This window comes from Dendrobates tinctorius, unplaced genomic scaffold (assembly GCF_039654945.1).
Source record: "Dendrobates tinctorius isolate UK_male_01 unplaced genomic scaffold, ASM3965494v1 ptg000384l, whole genome shotgun sequence".
In the NCBI taxonomy this organism is placed as follows: Eukaryota; Metazoa; Chordata; class Amphibia; order Anura; family Dendrobatidae; genus Dendrobates; species Dendrobates tinctorius.
In genome coordinates, this window is record NW_027362050.1 from 1,206,833 (window position 1) to 1,222,440 (window position 15,608).

The following is a 15,608-nucleotide window of genomic DNA, read 5'->3' on the forward strand; positions in this document are numbered from 1 at the left end:
TTTTATTTGCAATGAGTTTGGGGGGAGGTCAGAAAAATCACCAAGATGGGCAGAATGGTTAGTGAGGGTGTGGTAGATTATCTGTTTATGGCAAAAATCACATGAAAGCTATGTTTGTAAAAATATTGTAAAAAAAAAAAAAAAGATTCTTGGGGTAATTGTAGACAGAAGATACTTTGCGTAGTGCTATTACTTTTGGGATTTTATTTTAATAAACCAAAAATGTACAAGTCCGTTCCTTAGGCTATGTGCACACGGTGCGGATTCTGCTGTGGAATTTTCCGCGCAGATTTTCCTAAATCTGCAGGTAAAATGACCTGCGTTTTACCTGCAGTTTTAGTGCGGATTTCCCCTGCAGTTTCCACCTGCAGATTTCTATAATGGAGCAGGTGGAAAACTGCAGCAAAACCGCACAAAAGTAGTGACATGCTGCTTCTTTTATTCTTCACCAAATCTGCACAGAAAAACATGCAGCATGTGCACAGCGTTTTTGTTTTACATAGCCTTAAATGGTTCTGTACATCACATGCAGTTCTGCTGCAGTTCTGCAGGGCCAAATCTGCTGCAGAACCGCACAGAATCTGCACCGTGTGCACATAGCCTTATGGTATCTGTTCACCATATGAGGTGCACCCGTGACATCCATAACCAAGTCATTACTTTGGTATATACAACAGCTCCTTGAATGGCTATAAAGGAAGAAAAAAAAAAAAAAGTTCAGTGATACACAAAAAAGGCTGAATTTTTCTTTTTTTATCCCTTATCTAAAAAACACTCAAAATGTATCTAAAGTTCCTAAAACGTTCAAAATATCCCCTCTTTCTAGGGACATCATTTCTTCTTAGCGACAGCTTCTTCTGCTAATCGGGCTTCTGCTGCAGCCTTAAGGAAAACCTGTCGCTCTTCTAGGAACTTTCCATAGTCCTCTGCAGACAGACTGTAAGGACAAAAGCATAAACCAGTCAACCACGAGAGGTAAATATACCGCCACACACAATTATTTTACTTGAATACAAAAAAATAAAGCTAAATTGCTACACAATGACATACTGCACAATGGTCTCTTCCCATCACTTGTCATTATTTGTTCCTTTTTTGCACAAGTCAAAACTTAAAAAAAAGCTGTATGTACACATCGAAATTTTTTTTTAGTTTGTAGGACTATAATGTAGTGTTAAACAAGACCTTGAATTGACCATGTGCTAAAAAAACAGGAAAAAAAAAAAAGCAATTCTGTATCGTACACAATACATTTACCACTTTTGAGAGATAAGCCTTTTAATGACGAGGCAATAGCGAATATGCTTTTGTTTATTTATGGACTGGGAAAGGAGAGTAAATAATTGGGTATATTTACGATCACTTCATAAAGTACTATATAGGAAAATAAACAGTCAAATGATGGAGTGACAAACCGTTTAGATGCAGCAATCAGTTTTGATTGCAGAATCACAGGGGTTTAAAACAGACTGCAGCAGGCTAAAAACTTGTGGCTAATCAGCTATACTGATCTAAAAAAACATGTGGATTGTCATCTGCAGTGAAGCCAAAACCTTACAGTTACTGGATGCCATGAAATGTTGAAAGCTGGAGAGCTGCAGGTTACACAGCAACACTGCACAGTACATTGTCATGGTCAGCCTTCCAGCTCATCCTTCATCACTGTTTTAGCAGTTGAGGGACACAATGTCTTACTCTTTAACAACTTTGATCCCCAGTGAGTGTGCGCTGCCAATAATTGATTTCACCACTTCAATCAGTGGCATATTCCGAAGAATGAACGCTTCATCTTGAGACTTCACAACAGCAATTTCATATACTTGCTTCAATGTCACCATTCCTGCCACCTCATGACCTACAAGAGAATAGGAAAAAAAAAAGAGGGAGTACAATCTTGGGGTGTAAGCATTTCAGCTTTTAGGATGCAGGTAATAAATCAATGATCAGTTGGGGGTCCAACGATTTGCCAAAACAATTGGCACAAACTGCAAGCGTGTTGATGCAATCCGAGATATAATTCATATTGTAATGTTGCTAGGGAGCACCAGTTACCATGGAGAAAACGAATGCATATAAGTTTGTTCCCATGGATACGGATTTTTTCTAAAGAAGGTCAACGATTAACATGATAATAAATATCAATGAAAAATAACAGTTCAGCTCGTCTGACATCAGACGACACAAAACTGTACGGCAAAATAAGAAAGGATTCATTTCAATAGAGCTGAGAATAATCGGGAGACTCTCGTCATTTCACAGCAAGATAAAAATTACTTTAAAAAGACGACCTGTCACCAGGTCTAAAATGGACAGTTTTTGTCCTCATTTTACTCCAGCTGCTCCCCGTGATACGGTTCCAGAGATATGAGCCTTTTTATTTAGTGCTACTTTGTCTCTAAATAAAATGGGTGCGCTTCTTTCTGAAGAGCTGCATAATTAACCTGTGAGCACCACGGACGTATCCATACTAACAGGCTGGCTGGTACTTAACGACTTTGGACGTACGGATACATAATAGTTATCACCCGCATAGAGGCTGTGCGCAATCGCAGCAGGGCGTCAGCTGATTCTGACACTCGGCACTCAGTGCCAGGAGCGCACTTTAGCCCCCTAAATGCTGTGATTGAAATAGATTGGATCGGCATCATTGCGGGGGCCTGATCGGTGCTATGGGGACCCAATGTACTACTCATGATGACATCCGGATCAACAGAGCCAGCAAACTTGCCAGATCATGCTCAGTGCAGCGCTGACAAGTTTCTACAGCATAGGAAAGCTCCTGCATTCTTATGCTTTACAAGCAATCAGCCTATAAAACTGTCCCACTAGATAGCCCATTTAGTGAAATTATATATATATATATATATATATATATATATATATATATATATATATATATATATATATATATTATAGAGAGAGCGTGAAGCAGTGACCGGTGTCATATGTGAGGGTCACTATGTGTCCCCCAGAATGTGCTCTGAGATGTATTAGATCCGCTGGAGTGGCTTGTGATCACAGCAACTTGTCTGTGACTCACAGGGTAGAATAAAAGTAAGTTCGAACCTGGTCAAGCTATTTGGACCAAGGAGTTTGTTTAGGAAAACCCGGCATGGGCTTTAATTTTTGAAACTGCAGGAAGGTAGTGGGGTCCTTTTCTTCCAGCCCAGGTCTTATGATTGGCCTATGGCCACAGGTTGGGAAAGGAAAAAAAAAAAAAAAAACCTTACAGGGAGGATTGATTTGGTCAGTGTTGCTCTGGTGAGGAAACAGCAGGTGATCTGCAAAGCATGCCCCGTGTGAGTTAACACAGGGCCAGCGGATCAGCAAAGGTACTGGCAACCCTCCCTGCATACCCTGCAGTACGTCACTCACAGTAACTGCCCTGGACTGGTGTTTTGTTTACCCGGCTGCGATCCGGAAGATACAGCGTGCTGTGTACTGAGTGAGTTTTGCTGGACATTAAAAACCTTTTTGTTTTGAACTTGCTTGGGTCACTGCCTCATAACTGCACAGCGTGGACACCGCTGGTTTACATATGGTTGGAGAATGCAGGCAGTGTGAATTGAGGCATACCCAAAGCATGCTGCATGTTGTATATTAGGCCTGCAAAGCTGCAGCTTAAGCTGACTGATAAGATGGAGGAAATACTGAGACAGTTGGCTGCCTCGCAGGTGCGATAGCAGAAGCTGCAAGAGGAACAGCGGCAAACCAACAATTTAATTCTGCAGCAGATTGCGGCTCTGCAAGAGGCAGGTTCCCTAGCCACCACATACCGATTGGAAGCCCGGTACAAGGTCTGTTCAGCGCCGAAAAAAATGGCACCTGAGGACGACATGGAGGCTTTTCTCACCATCTTTGAACGCACTGCAGAGCGGGAGAACTTGCCGGTGGCTCAGTGGGCTGAGGTGGTCTACAACTTCTGGATGGGAGATGCACAAAAGGCCTACCTGGACCTCAGTCGGGACGATGCCCTGGACTATGGGAAGCTGAAAGGTGAGATCCTTGCTCGACTGGGGGTTAATACATATGTGCGGACCCAACGGGTGTTCCAGTGGTCCCTTTCTGAGACTCGCCCAGCCCGGTCTCAAGCCTATGACTTACTGCAACTGGTAAAAAAAATGGCTACAGCCTGAGACTTTAACCCCGATCCAGATGGTAGAGAGGGTGGTGGTCGACCGACTGGTGAGGGCCCTGCCAGCCGCCATACAGCGTTGGGTGGGGCAAGGGTACCCGGGCACTCTGTATCAGGTGGTAGGACTGGTGAAGCGGTATACAGCCACTCAAGACTTTATACAGGACACTGCCCCACTTCGGCTGTCACGTAAGGTCCCGTCAGCTCAGGAGCCTGGGAAAAATCCACAACCCTCCACCAAGACCCATACGGATCGTGCCCGAACTGAGTGGATATCTCGGAAGGAGAATGTCAACCGCCCCGTGTCCCCTAACCTGGCCCCATGGTTCCCTCATGCCCCAGTTCTTAAGTGTTGGCGATGCCAAGAGCCTGGACATGAGGTTGCTAACTGCCCCCTAACGACCGAACCCATGAACTGCGGGTATACCCGCCGGGTATCTATGTATGCCCAGCCAGTCTGCACTGCCTCTACAAACCCTGCTGGTACTGAACGTCATCTGTGCCAAGTGCTCGTTAATGGGTACCAGACGGACGCTCTCTTGGACTCGGGGAGTTTGGTAACTATGGTGCATGGGTCCCTGGTTGCTGGGCATAGATCTAATGGACGGAAGGTAGGGGTAGTGTGCATACATGGGGACCTCTGAGTATCCGACTGAGGAGGTCACGTTCTCCACCCATGTGGGGAGATAAAACGAGTGGTAAAGACTCTTCCGTATGGGACTATATTAGGAAGAGACTTTCCCCTGTTCTGGTCCCTATGGGAGACCAGGGTTAACCCTCTCAGGGTAAAAAGTGTTCCGGGCGCTGAACCTGAAGATCCTGAGTCAGTGATTCCTGCCATAGGGGTCACCAATATAGGGAGAGTGTAACCCTGATAGGTTTCCCTTAGAGGTGTTGGCAGGAGAAGTTGAGGAGAACTTACCGATTCCTGAACTAGAGTTGTCCTCTGGTAAGTTCGGGACAGCTCAGCTCCAGGATCCCACTTTGGCACGGGCAAGATTAATTGAGATAAATCTGGTTGGTAATCAACCAGGAGCTACTGTACAGGGTGGATAAAATCAGGGGTGAGGTGGTCGAACAGCTGGTAGTGCCCCAGCCCTAACGCCAGGTGGCGCTCGACATGGCTCACACTCACATGCTGGGAGGGCATTTGGGAGCCAAAAAAAAGACTCAGGAGCACATACTCCAGCGGTTCTTCTGGCCAGGTGTCTACGCTGAGGTCCAAAGGTATTGTGAGACGTGTCCGGAGTGCCAACTGACCTCACCCACCACAAACTACCGAAGCCCATTGGTGCCTCTGCCCGTTATAGAGGTACCTTTTGAGCAGATTGCGATGGATCTGGTAGGGCCAGTAGTAAAATTTGCCCGGGATCACCAACATATATTGTTAGTCGTAGACTACGCCACCCAGTATCCAGAGGTGATACCACTCCGCCACACCTTGGCTAAATTAATAGCCAGGGAACTGTTTGCCATGTTTTGTCACCTTGGGCTACACAAGGAGATTTTGACAGATCAGGGAACCGCTTTTATGTCTAAGGTGACCAAGGAGCTGTGCAAGTTGCTCCAAATTAAACAGCTACGTACATCAGTGTATCATCCACAAACAGACAGGTTGGTGGAGAGGTTTAATAAGACCCTCAAAGCCATGCTAAAAAAAGGTGGTCGCCATGGATGGAAGGGATTGGGACATGTTACTGCCCTCTCTCATGTTCGTCATCCGCGAGGTACCGCAGGCATCCACGGGGTTCTCCCCATTTGAGCTACTGTATGGCAGGCACCCGAGGGGACTGCTGGGTGTAGCCAAAGAGACGTGGGTACAGGAGCCCCCTCCCCATAAAAGTGTCATCAAGTATGTGGCAAAAATGCAGGATCGGATTGCGGTCGTGCGGCCCATAGTAAAGGAGCATCTGTTGGATGCACAGGCTGCTCAGAGCCGTACGTATAATACAAGGGCCACGGTCAGGACCTTTAAAAAAGGGGACTGGGTGTTGGTACTAGTACCCACTCCAGAGAGTAAACTCATTGCCAAGTGGCAAGGGCCTTATGAGATACAGGGGAAAGTGGGGGAAGTGAACTATAAAGTTTACCAACCTGAAAAAAAAAAAAAAGGAAACCCGAGCAGCTGTATCATGTAAACCTGCTAAAGGCCTGGAAGGACCAGGAATGTTTGGTCCCGGGGGCGACTCCGGTCGTAACAACAGAAGGCCCTATGGCACTGGCCAAGGACACAGCCGGGGGACAGGTTAAAATAAATGACTCTCACCAAACAGCAGCGGCGGAAGGCTCGGACCCTCGTGCAGAGGAATACGGACGTATTCTCAGAGCTGCCAGGCCGGACCTCGGTGATACAACATGACATTATCACTGAGCCCCAGGTAAGGGTGCGGATGAAACCGTACCGAGTACAAGAAGCCCGAAGGCAAGCCATCGCAGCCGAGGTGAAGCAAATGCTCCAGTTGGGAGTCCCGAAGTGAGTGGGCCAGCCCCATTGTCCTGATACCGAAACCCGATGTGTCTTTACGCTTCTGTAATAGCTTCAGGAGGTTAAATAAAGTGTCAAAATTTGACCTCTATCCCATGCCACGGGTGGACGAGCTAATTGAGAGATTGGGAAGGCCCAGTACTTCACCACGCTGGATCTCGCAAAAGGCTACTGGCAGGTCCCCATAACTGAGTCTGCAAAAGAAAAGACCGCTTTTATAACACCAGAGGGCCTCTATCAATATGTCGTCTTGCCTTTTGGATTACATGGGGCTCTGGCCACGTTCCAGAGGCTGATGGACATTGTGTTAACGCCTCATCTGGGCTACGTGTTGGCTTATTTGAATGACAATCATTTTTAGTACCGACTGGTGAACTCATCTGTCCCAGGTACAAGCAGTGCTGGAGTCTCAGAATCGCAGGGTTAACAGCCAACCCAAAAAAGTGCGCAATAGGTCTCACTGAGGCCCGGTACTTAGGATACGTGATTGGCCAAGGGGTTATCAAACCCCAAGTTAACAAAATTGAGGCTATTCAAAACTGGCCCAAGCCCTTAAGTACCAAACAAGTGAGGGCATTCCTTGGTATCATTGGGTACTACCGCCGTTTTATACCTAATTTTGCTGGGAAATCAGCACCCCTAATGGATCTGCTAAAGGGGAAGAAGACGGTGATGGTCCGGTGGAATCCTCAAGCGGAGGAAGCTTTCCACTCTCTGAAGTCAGCGTTGTGTGAACTGTTAGGCGTCTGGTTTCTGCGTCTGCAGGAATCCAGAGCCTCACATCCTGCGGTCTCCTGCTGTCTATCTACTGCAGAGAAGATTACTTTGCAGCAGACCGCTCCAGAGACTAAGTTCCTCTGTGCTCCTACTGGGCATGCTCACGAGGCGATCTCCCATTGGAGATTGGGAGTCATGTGCCCAGGTCCTGCTCCAGATCTCATTGGTCCATCTCAGAGATCTGGAAGGTCCCGCACGACTAAAAAGCGCGCATGACCCTTCGGCCATGCGCTAGTATAGACTTTTCAAGCTAATTGTATGAATGGTGACGGATGTATGACTCTGGTGACTGACTCATTTGAAACCCCTTCCCTCTGATATTACGCATGTGGATAGGGAATTAGTGCAGCAGTCAGCGCCAGTCAGTGGCAAGCCTTAGGCCACTGTGTACTCCGCACCTCTACTCTAGCTTCTGACATTGCGCCTGCCTCCTAGCTTTGTCGACTAACGGCCGTGCCCTACGCCGCGCTGCAGTCCTCCTTGGCGTCCGATGTATCGACGCCGCACACACACGGTAGGTCTAGACGGACGCAGCTCCTCTGTCTTAGGTCCTGCTCCTGTGACCTGATAACATGTGTGCATTTCCCTGTGGTCTGTGACACTAACAGGCTCAGCGTTTTTGTATGTTTATGTTGCGGCGCCTCTGTGTGTGAACAGAGCCCGCTTTGCGCACTTCTTGTGAAGTATAACCCGTGCGCATTTTACCGCCATATTGCTCATCTGTCATTACCTAGCAGCGGTGTAACATCTACTGCACGGTGGACCCCGAGCGGCGAACGCACTTTTTTTTTTATTTAGTGCCTTCCGCCGTTCCTAACAGCCAGTCCTCGTCAGCCCCGACTTCAAGAAATCCTTTACTGTCCAAACTGATGCCTTAGAGGTAGGCTTAGGAGCGGTGCTGTCGCAAGAGGTGAACGGGGATGAGCATCCAGTCACCTATTTGAGCCGGAAGCTGACCCCGGCAAAAAAAAAATTATTATAGCGTAGTGGAGAAGGAGAGCTTGGCGATTAAATGGGCCTTGCGCTACTATTTGCTGGGACGTCAGTTTCGGTTGGTAACGGACCATTCACCCCTCGTCTGGATGAGAAATGCAAAAAGAGAGGAATGCCCGAGTCACCAGATGGTTCCTGTCCCTACAAAACTTCAGCTTCTCAGTGGAACATTGGGCGGGGAAATCACAGGGAAATGCGGATGCACTGTCACGGGGGCCCCCTGTGTGGTAACAAATGTTCAACTCCACAAGTTTGAACGGGGGGGGGGGTATGTGAGGCAGTGACCAATGACATGTGAGGGTCGCTATGTGTCCCCCAGGATGTGCTCTGAAATGTATTAGATCCGCTGGAGTGCCTTGTGATCACAGCAATGGGCCTGTGACTCGCAGGGCAGAATAGAAGTAAGTTCGAACCTGGTCAAGCTATTTGGACCAAGGAGTTCGTTTAGGAAAACCCGATATGGGCTTTTATTTTTTAAACGGACTGCAGCACGGTAGTGGGGTCCGGTCCGTTTCCTCCAGCCCAGGTCTTATGACTGGCCTATGGCCACAGGTTGGAAAAGGAAAAAAAAACCCTACAGGGAGGATTGATTTGGTCAGTGTTGCTCTGGAGAGGAAACAGGGCAGGTGATCTGCAAAGCATGCCCTGTGTGAGATAACACAGGGCCAGCGGAGCCAAAGGGACTGGCAACCCTTCCTGTATACCTGGCAGTACGTCGCTCACAGCAACTGCCTTGGACTGGCGTTTTGTTTACCCGGCTGCGATCCAGAAGATACAGCGTGCTGTGTACTGAGTGAGTTTTGTTGGACATTAAAAACTTTTTTGTTTTGAACTTGCTTGGGTCACTACCTCATAACATCTACTCAGGAAAAATTAAAAAAAATAAAAAATTTATAGCGCTCAGAATAAAGCGATGCAAGAATAATCATTTTTTCTATAAAACACTTAGTGTAAATGCGCAAAAACATAAAAACCGCAATATAAATGTGGTATCGCTGTAATCGTACTGACACAAAGAAAAAGGCGGCCTTAACAAATTTACCATGCGCGGAATGGCAAAAACAAAAACAAAAAAAAAAAAAAAAAAAACACACAATTCCTGAATTAATGTTTTTAAGTTCATTCTGCCTTCCAAAAATTGGAATAGAGAACGATCAAAATAAATGTCCTGTGCCCGAAAATGTTACCAATAAAAAAAAAAAAAATCCTGCAAAAGACAAGTCTTTACGACTGTCGGCCGAAATATGGAAAAGTCCCCACTCAGGTCCGTCATCTGTCAATGGAAATATATAGGGCTTCCGTGTTACAGGTAGCACAAAGGCTCTGGTAAAGAGCTATGGCTCCTCGGCCCCCAAAGGAAATCCAGCTAACTCTGCACTTCCAGCTAATTCCCTTATGACCCCCAGTGTTTCTAAACTGCAGTTAGCGGCCACATGTTTAGCGATGAAAGCTCGCCTAATTTACGGGTGCGTGTCACCAGAAGCATGAGCTGGGCATAATGTACTGGTGACTGCAACGCACTGGTCACTACAATGGCAGTTTGCAATTTTCACTCAGCAACATCCACTGGTGCTTGTTTCTGGAAAACACCCATGGAGTCAAAATCATCACTGCACCTGCAGATAAATTCCCAGAAGGGGTATATATATTCCAAAATGGGGGGGGTGTCACTTGAGGGAGGGAGAATTCTGCTTTTCTTGCACTTGGTGGCTCTGTATATGGAGTCCGCAAACTATTCTAGGAAAATCGGCGCCTCAGGAGGCCAATAGTGCTCTGTCCCTTCCAAATCTGTCTGGCTAAGCAGTACTGTACAGCCACTGGGGTATTTCCACATGCAGCAGAAATTGGGGGACAAATTTTGGTGCCATTTTTACCCATTTCCCAGTGTGAAATTGTAAAATCTGGGGCCAAAACAAAATTTTGTTGGCAAGAATTATTTTTTTTTCTTCACTGCAGGCACCTGGAACCTCCTATCAAGTGAGTGGTCATATTTTCTGGGACGTTTGGCTCTCCACAGTCAGAAACCTGGGTTAGGAAGATCATCTCATTAGGATACAAGACCGTTCTCCACCTACCTCTGCAATAGTTTGGCTTTATTGAAATCACTTTGATTCGAATGAAAGATTGGTCCAGCAGAGCCATCTTGGATCTGAACTTTCTTAAACAAGTGCTTCTTAGCACTTCAAGATCTATGGAACACAGCAAGTTCCTTTCCTGAGGATATCCATAACCTGTATCCGTGCATCCCCATGTTTACCCCCTCACCAGAGGCTTCTCTAGTTTGTGGTCTAGAATGCCCATTTTCAATTTGTTACTTTTCTCTTCTGGCTAGCCACAGCGCCTGATCGATTCATGAAGATCGTAGCTGCGATCCTGGGCCATCTGTATGCCAAGGGAATTGTGGTCATCCCCTACCTGGACAACATTCTCATCAAGGCTCCCTCTTCAAGACCCTGAAATGGTTTTGGTTGGATAAAATGACACAAACCCTCCCTGATCCTGTCTCAGCATCTTATTTTACTAGGGATATTAGACATCGCCATGCTGAAAAGAATTCAAAAAACACTAGGAAAGGACAGTCCACACAGTTGTTCTGATCCAGAGGAGCCTTTCATTTCACCCTCTCCACTTAATAGCCTCTCTAGAAGCCAACCCCATTGCTCAGATGCAGGACACTCCAGCTGGTTCTCCTTTCTATAAGGAACAAGTCTCCTCTATGTCTGGATGCCCCTGTCCTCCTCCCTTCACTGGTTAGACAGCCCTTCTCATGGTGGCTCTCTACATTTCCAATTGGGGCAGGGATACTCCTTGCTCCTCATTCCCTGGCAATTAGTGAGCAAAGATGGCAGTCACTTGGGTTAGGGAGGAGTATTTATCCACCTCATGGTTCAGGGAAGCTGGAATCATCAAGAAACCCGCATGCCTATCAATATCCTGGCGCTCAGTCATCAGGCTGTCTCTTCTCAAATTGCAGCACAAGCTTCTGGGTCTCCCAATTTCCATACAAACCAACAGAGAGCCGGTCGGCCATGTCAGAGGCCTCTCCAATCCTAGCATAGGTGGAACAAGGAGTCCAGCTGATTTCAGCAGTTCACATTCCTGGAATAGACAACTTGCCTGATGACTACATCAGCTGCGATCAACTATCCACAGGACACTGGTCCCTTCATCCAGATGTCTTCACTAGATTGGTTTGTGACGGGGCATCTCTGATGTCAACCTGATGGCATACAGGACGAATCACAATGTCCCACACAATTTGTGTCCAGAATCTGCTATTCTCTAGTCATTACGTCTAACCCTATGGTGAACCCATGACTGCAATTTGTCCTTCCCTACATTTTTATTCCTTCATCTGCTTGAGGCTTCTCATCAAGGCAGTAGGACTTCCAGTTTTCTTTGTGGCTCCAAATTGGACCAGAAGGTCCTGGTACAAGGAACTCTTCTTCTCGCCTCTCTGATCAGTAAATCTAGACCATGAAAAAAAGGATGGAAGCCCTCCTTATTTCATATATACCATCTCACTTGGAAAGCCTTTTTCTGATGGTTTGAATGCAACTGGATTGCTCCGACTTCCTTCTCTCAACTCCTCTCACATTCGACACTGCTCATCCTTTTTCAAAAGGAACCTGGCATCGAAATCTCAGGTCAAAAACCTTCCTACCAAGCTCACTCTGTTCCTCTTTGCAGGTCAAAAACCTTCCTACCAAGCTCACTCTGTTCCTCTTTACTGACCTCCTGTGCCTAGTGAGGACCTCAACCTGGTACTGAGGGCCTGTCATTTCTGTTCGAGCACCTCAAAGAAGCTTCCTTGCGGCTTCTCTCTTGGAAAGTGATGGGATTCCAAGCTGGCAACACTTGTTGCTCGCACTTTATGCGCCAAAAATGACCAAGTGCCAGGGATGCCTCTCAGCCACTGCTTCAGTCTTTGTTGACAAGCTGCATCCGTGACGCCACAACTACAGCACAAGTTACTGCTTCCGCTAACAAGGCTTAGCTTTGATGCCTAATAAATGGTTACAGCGGTCACATGCACATGTGTCTGCTGCAGCCTGTTAAAGACCAGGAGATTGTGGAGAGGCTTCCATGAAGCAGCCGATTTGACCATTTTTTTACTTAAAAGGATAGAGTTAAAAGAACCAATTAAAAACCTATTTACAGGGGTATTCTGTGCCCAAGGTCATGGCACAGCTTTCCACAGCAGTATTATGCGAGACATTATTCAGACAGGCACGTAAGCCATTTCTTACTGAAGGTCTTATTTTTTACTTACCAAGTTCAGGAATCCATTTTTGACGTCCTGTGCACTAATTCTACTGCTGGGGAGCCGATCACTTTTTAGCCAATTCTCCCTTAGTAGCGCCAGAGTTCCCTATACACATTAGATTAAAAAGTAATCTAAACTAGCAAATATTAGGGGGCACGGACAACCAGATGATGTTGGGGAGACAAGCATCGGGTAGTCTACATTTCATGCATTTATGTGGAGGAGCTAGTGGTTATCTGGACAAGTGTTCAGTCCACAGAGATCTCATGGGTACTGGCGCCTTTAGTCAGTCCTCCAGAACGTCACCGACAGCGGCATCATGTAATCAATCCTCATTTCAGTATTCCACACGTATTTATTACTACAAACCTGTCTTTGATGCCCCTTTTTCAATTCCTGCAGCAGCTTTTAGGTAGTAAGACACAGGTGGTTGTCCAATCTTCATTTCATATGTTCTGTCAGGCTACACAAAAAAAATTAATTATATTTCTAATTTGTCTTTAGATTATTCAACGCACTGAATTAATTGAATTTTTTGAACAATTGTTTTTTTACTGGATTTTTTAGATAAAACTTTACCATTTTATTCCTTGAGCTGGACTTTAACTTTTTTTGACCATAAAACAAAGCCTGGCTGCACAATTGCAACAGGTATGTTTTTATCTCTGGCATTTCAGGAGAGATATAGTGCGACGAGTCGGCTTGGGCAGCACCGGACTAGTCTCGTCTCTGGCTATGGTCTACGGCCACAGCTTCTAACTACATGGCCAGCAATTCAGAGAAAAACACACTTGTCTGTCATCTCAAAGCCAGGCTATGATTCATGCTGTGCGTGGTTTGGGTAGCAGCAAGTGGGTCCCTGGGCAAAAGATTAAAGTGGGGCCCCAAATGCTCACATATTGCACCATCACATTTTGGTTGTATTTACATGCACCGAGTTGAGGCCGTTAAACAAGTGTGATCGACAATATTGAAGTCGTTTGCTTGTTTCCTGGCCTCTTCACACCGGCTGAGGAAGAATGATGGACACAGAACGATCACTAATAGATCAATCTGCAGATTATCAGCTGCAGTTTACACCTGGCGAGGTGCTGCTGAGAACAAGAATTTCATAAACAATCCAATCAGTTGATGAATAGGGAGCATTTTGCTCATTTAGTATAATGCAGTCCCCACATAGTACATACAGTATAATACACAGGCTATAGCCTTTGCTAGAGTACAATGCAGCCCCCCAAATCCTTCAGTATTACGGCCAAAATTCTCACCTCTCCCAATTCCCCCACTGCTCCAGTGTCTGCAGTGTGGCTCCTCAGCAGTGCGGCGAGCGATGAACAGACATCACTGCGCCCGCTGCGTCAGACGCAGAGGGAGCGTCACACGACTCTCTCCACCATCATAATTTTCAACTGTATCAGCATCTATGATGCATAGCCGGCGCTGGCACCGGGCTTCCCTGACTCACGGGCCCTATAGCAGCCGCGTGGCGTGGTGTGCCATTAGCAGCATGCCACTGGCTGGGGGCCCCTGGTGGAGTGGGGTCCTAAGCAAATGCCTAGTTTGCCTGCCCCCAATGCCGGACCCCTGGCAGCATTGCACACAAAACCTGTGTGCAATGTAACATTATTTTAACATTGCAACAGAATTGACCCCTGACAATGGCAACAAATTTAAACATTTTTGTGTTCTCATCTTTTCCTATGCTACTTCTTGCACCAGCATTTGTGGTACTTTGAAAAAATACAGCATATTTTCACTTATGCAAGAGGTAGAGCTAAAATGTGTGCAACTATACAATATTGAATCACCACAGAGAACGCACAGTATAAATTGCCAAATATAAATTTTTATTATAAATAAACCAAAATATACATACAAAAACAATACCAGGGATACTGCTGCCCAAACAGGGAGCCATATTACGCGTTGCCCAATGAAAAGAAGAGTGATGATAATTGATATATCCAGGATTTAAAGTAAGTATGCTGAAATAATGCAATTAAAGCAAGCATAGCTTGCACTTCTATCCATAGAAACCTATATATCAGGAACCAACACCAGCATAACAAAATATAAAGTACGGACTAACAGTGTAGACTGTCACAAGTGTGAAGCTGACTATATATCCAAGGTCCGATATAAGAAAAGACTGAAAGGGCGCTTACATGATAAGAGATAGTCACAATGGTGTCCCCGTCACAAAGGGGCCTGCGCCTCTGACCTTTCCTGGCGCCTGCGCTCTGCAGTACTTTGCTCTGCCCTCAACAGGGCAGATAAGTACGCCTGCGCACGATGCCAGGGAGCCATGAAGCAAGCAGGAGGCGGCATCGCAAGAAGATGTGAGGCGCCAGACCAAGACCTGCGACACTCATCAGAACGGACCGGCCCCGGGTGAGTATAATAAAACTTATTTTTCCTTCTCTTGCAGGTCAGATCGGGGGGGGGGCTTATCTACAGCATTATAGAATGCTGTAGATAAGCCTTGAAAGGCAGCGGACGTATCTTATATCGGCCAAACCTAGTGACAGGTTCGCTTTAAAGGCTCCTTTGCTTAAAAATAAATAAATAAAAAAGACTAAATATTTATTTCTAATATTCATTGATATAGCATATCCTTTGAATATTAACTCAGTTTAGGAAATTATACTAAGGGTCACCAAAGCAACTTATACTGTAAATTGTAAAATATAAAAACAACTGCTAAATGCGCACCTTTAGGTCAGCGAGTCCATTACAAGAAATTTAGGCCAACACATGCAGCCGCGGTGACTCAAATACATTTTTTGAGCACGCCACATACACTCTGTTAGCACACGAGCATGCTCAGATAACGCCTTATCCGAGCATGTTTGCTAATCACCAATAACTGCCTGATCCTTCTTTCCATCTCCCCCACCCATATCATCTGTTGACAGTCGGGAGACACCTCCCCCCCCATACAGGTCAGATGA

At 46.1% G+C, this 15,608-nt stretch overlaps 1 protein-coding gene across 4 annotated transcripts in view; it reads right to left on the minus strand.

Moving 5' to 3' along the window:
* Positions 1–113: 113 nt before the first annotated feature.
* MRPL11 (mitochondrial ribosomal protein L11) overlaps positions 114–15,608 on the minus strand; it is a 42,353-nt gene continuing 26,858 nt past the window's right edge. For all 4 annotated transcript variants that reach the window (XM_073563236.1, XM_073563232.1, XM_073563233.1 and 1 more), the window contains exons 4-6: positions 13,027–13,120; positions 1,696–1,855; positions 114–937 (exon numbers count right to left, since the gene is read on the minus strand). In XM_073563236.1, the coding sequence (XP_073419337.1) occupies positions 832–937; positions 1,696–1,855; positions 13,027–13,120 (360 nt within the window). In that variant the 3' untranslated portion in view covers positions 114–831. The remainder of the gene's footprint in view (positions 938–1,695; positions 1,856–13,026; positions 13,121–15,608) is intronic.